Source organism: Camelina sativa, chromosome 15 (assembly GCF_000633955.1).
Source record: "Camelina sativa cultivar DH55 chromosome 15, Cs, whole genome shotgun sequence".
In the NCBI taxonomy this organism is placed as follows: Eukaryota; Viridiplantae; Streptophyta; class Magnoliopsida; order Brassicales; family Brassicaceae; genus Camelina; species Camelina sativa.
In genome coordinates this window covers 13,790,343-13,792,572 of record NC_025699.1, presented here as the reverse complement: position 1 = coordinate 13,792,572, position 2,230 = coordinate 13,790,343, and the positions used below count along the sequence as shown (strand labels likewise).

General features: G+C 37.6%; 1 protein-coding gene across 1 annotated transcript in view; it reads right to left on the bottom strand.

The window, feature by feature from the left end:
* LOC104748439 (ABC transporter E family member 1-like) overlaps positions 1 to 1,310 on the bottom strand; it is a 4,337-nt gene extending 3,027 nt beyond the window's left edge. Inside the window, exons 1-5 of the mRNA XM_019236719.1 lie at positions 1,208 to 1,310; positions 1,037 to 1,122; positions 740 to 955; positions 567 to 656; positions 93 to 485 (exon numbers count right to left, since the gene is read on the bottom strand). Of these exons, the coding sequence (XP_019092264.1) occupies positions 93 to 485; positions 567 to 656; positions 740 to 955; positions 1,037 to 1,122; positions 1,208 to 1,310 (888 nt within the window). The remainder of the gene's footprint in view (positions 1 to 92; positions 486 to 566; positions 657 to 739; positions 956 to 1,036; positions 1,123 to 1,207) is intronic.

Here is a 2,230-nt window from a genome sequence, read left to right as displayed (position 1 = left end):
CGAGTTCTCTTCCGCTTGCTCTCGAGTCTATCATCGATTCAACTTCGCCAGCCTCGAGTTCTTTACCATCAGCCCTCGAGACTTCCCAGTACCATCTCGCGTCGTTTCCACCTCCGTTTCCCACCGAGTCCTGCCATTAGCCGTATCCGCTCAGCCGCGTCCGTACGTTCTGAGAAGGCTTCACGACCGTCTTCACAAACCGTTCGTTGGAACCTCCTCAACTCTCGTTTCTGTCGTTTGAATCCTCTCTGGATTCGAACCCTTGATGCTTGGCCGAGGAAAGTCCCACCGATTCTGACTTGACCGAAGATACACTCCTCCATCGATCCATAGCCGCGTCCGCGGGTCACATCAATCTTGGTCAACTCCATATCAGCACAAATCTCCGCCATCATTCCTTTCTCGTCCAGCTTCTCAAGTGTTTTCCCAAGCTCACCAGGAGCACGTTTTTTTATGTCTTCTACATGTTGTGGCTTCATAACGGCCTGTCATACAAGGTGGAGGCGTTAGACTCAACCTAGTGTACTACTTCTTCCTTATCATTAGTATCTTTCTACCCTAGTTACCTTTAGATTCTCTTCTATGAGTCGTGTGAAATAGCTTTGAAGTTCTGACCCGCGGAAGTGATTCAAAACTTCCTTCCAAGCCGGACGATTCTGCATACCCAACATGGTAGCTAGGTAAGTAGTAGAACAATGTCATAAGTCATAACATATACACATAAGGACTAGATCGTTACCTCGTATCTGCCAAGATTTGGTTCTTCTAATCCAGCCAAGATTTTGAGAGCCGTTGATTTACCAATACCGTTTTTTCCAACCAAACCTAAGACTTGCCCGGGCCTTGGAACTGGAAGCCTGTGCAATTTGAAAGAGTTTCCCCTATAACGGTGGATTGTTTCTTTCTCCAATTCCTTAGGAAGATTAACAATCTGAATAGCTCCAAAAGGACACTTCTGCGATTGTTGCAAAACAAAACGAATCTCACTTAGTGTGTTCCAACATGAATGAATGTGTTGTAACCAAATACTACAAACCTTCACACAGATACCACATCCTATACAAAGCTCCTCTGATATGAAAGCAGACTTGGATGCTGATGTCACCTCGATACAAAGCTTCCCTACACAAAGAGAATTAAAACAAACCGTGTGAGGCACACTAGGTTATAGCGAGAGAATGGAAACGAGGAGAAAGTAAGTAAGTACCCGTCTTGACAACAGGGCAGCTCTTCTTGCACTCCTGTCGACATTTATTCGGCTTGCACCGGTTATTATTCACGATAGCAATCCGCGCCGATCGATCTGCCATCCTGCAACTGCAAAGTATGAAAAAATGTATATATAGCGCAGATCGGAAGCTTAGATCGGAGATGAGGAGGTCTCAAGAAGCTTTAGATTAATGAGAAGATGGATCTACGAACCTACGGGCTGTGAGGCGGCAGATTAGGGTTTAGGTTTTTTTTGACTCTGTCTTCTTTCTTTCTCTTTACGACTAGGGGAAGATTTGTTTCTCTTCAAAGTTCAAAGTATTTTCTTTTGTCATAAATAATTATACAGTAAAACCTCTATAAATTAATAAGGTTGGAACCATGAAAATAACAATTAAAAATAAATTAAAAATAAGATTTAATTGTTATAACTAATATTTTTATAAAATCAGTTACCAGGAAAATAACAATTATCATAATTTGAAGATAGCACACAAAGATTTTTATATAATAAAAATATTAAAATTAAACTCTAATAAAACTTAATATGTATATATATATACATATATTTATATAATTTTCTATAATTATTAATTTATATTATTGATGGGACTATATATTTACAAAGGATTTTCAAAAAAATTATTATCTTATTATATTATCCAATTGTGTCCAAATTACACTAGTCCCCACATGGGACCGAAGAAATTTATTAATTTATAGAGGTTATTAATTTACCGAGTATTAATTTATGGAGGTTCTACTGTATTTCCATCCTTAGAGGGGGTATTAAATTGGTATTCTTAAGGATTTGATAGGATTTTAAAGTTTTAGAATTTTGAAAGATTTGAGAAAGTTTTTAAGGGATTTGGTTATGTTTTAAAGTTTTTCTATTTTAAAAAAGAAAATGAAGTGTGATTCTATGAGAATTTGCTATTAAACTTTTAGGTGATTTTAAAATCTATATATAATAGCAAACTCACTTTTTGTGTCAACTTTTAATCCAACGGATGAGATTAGT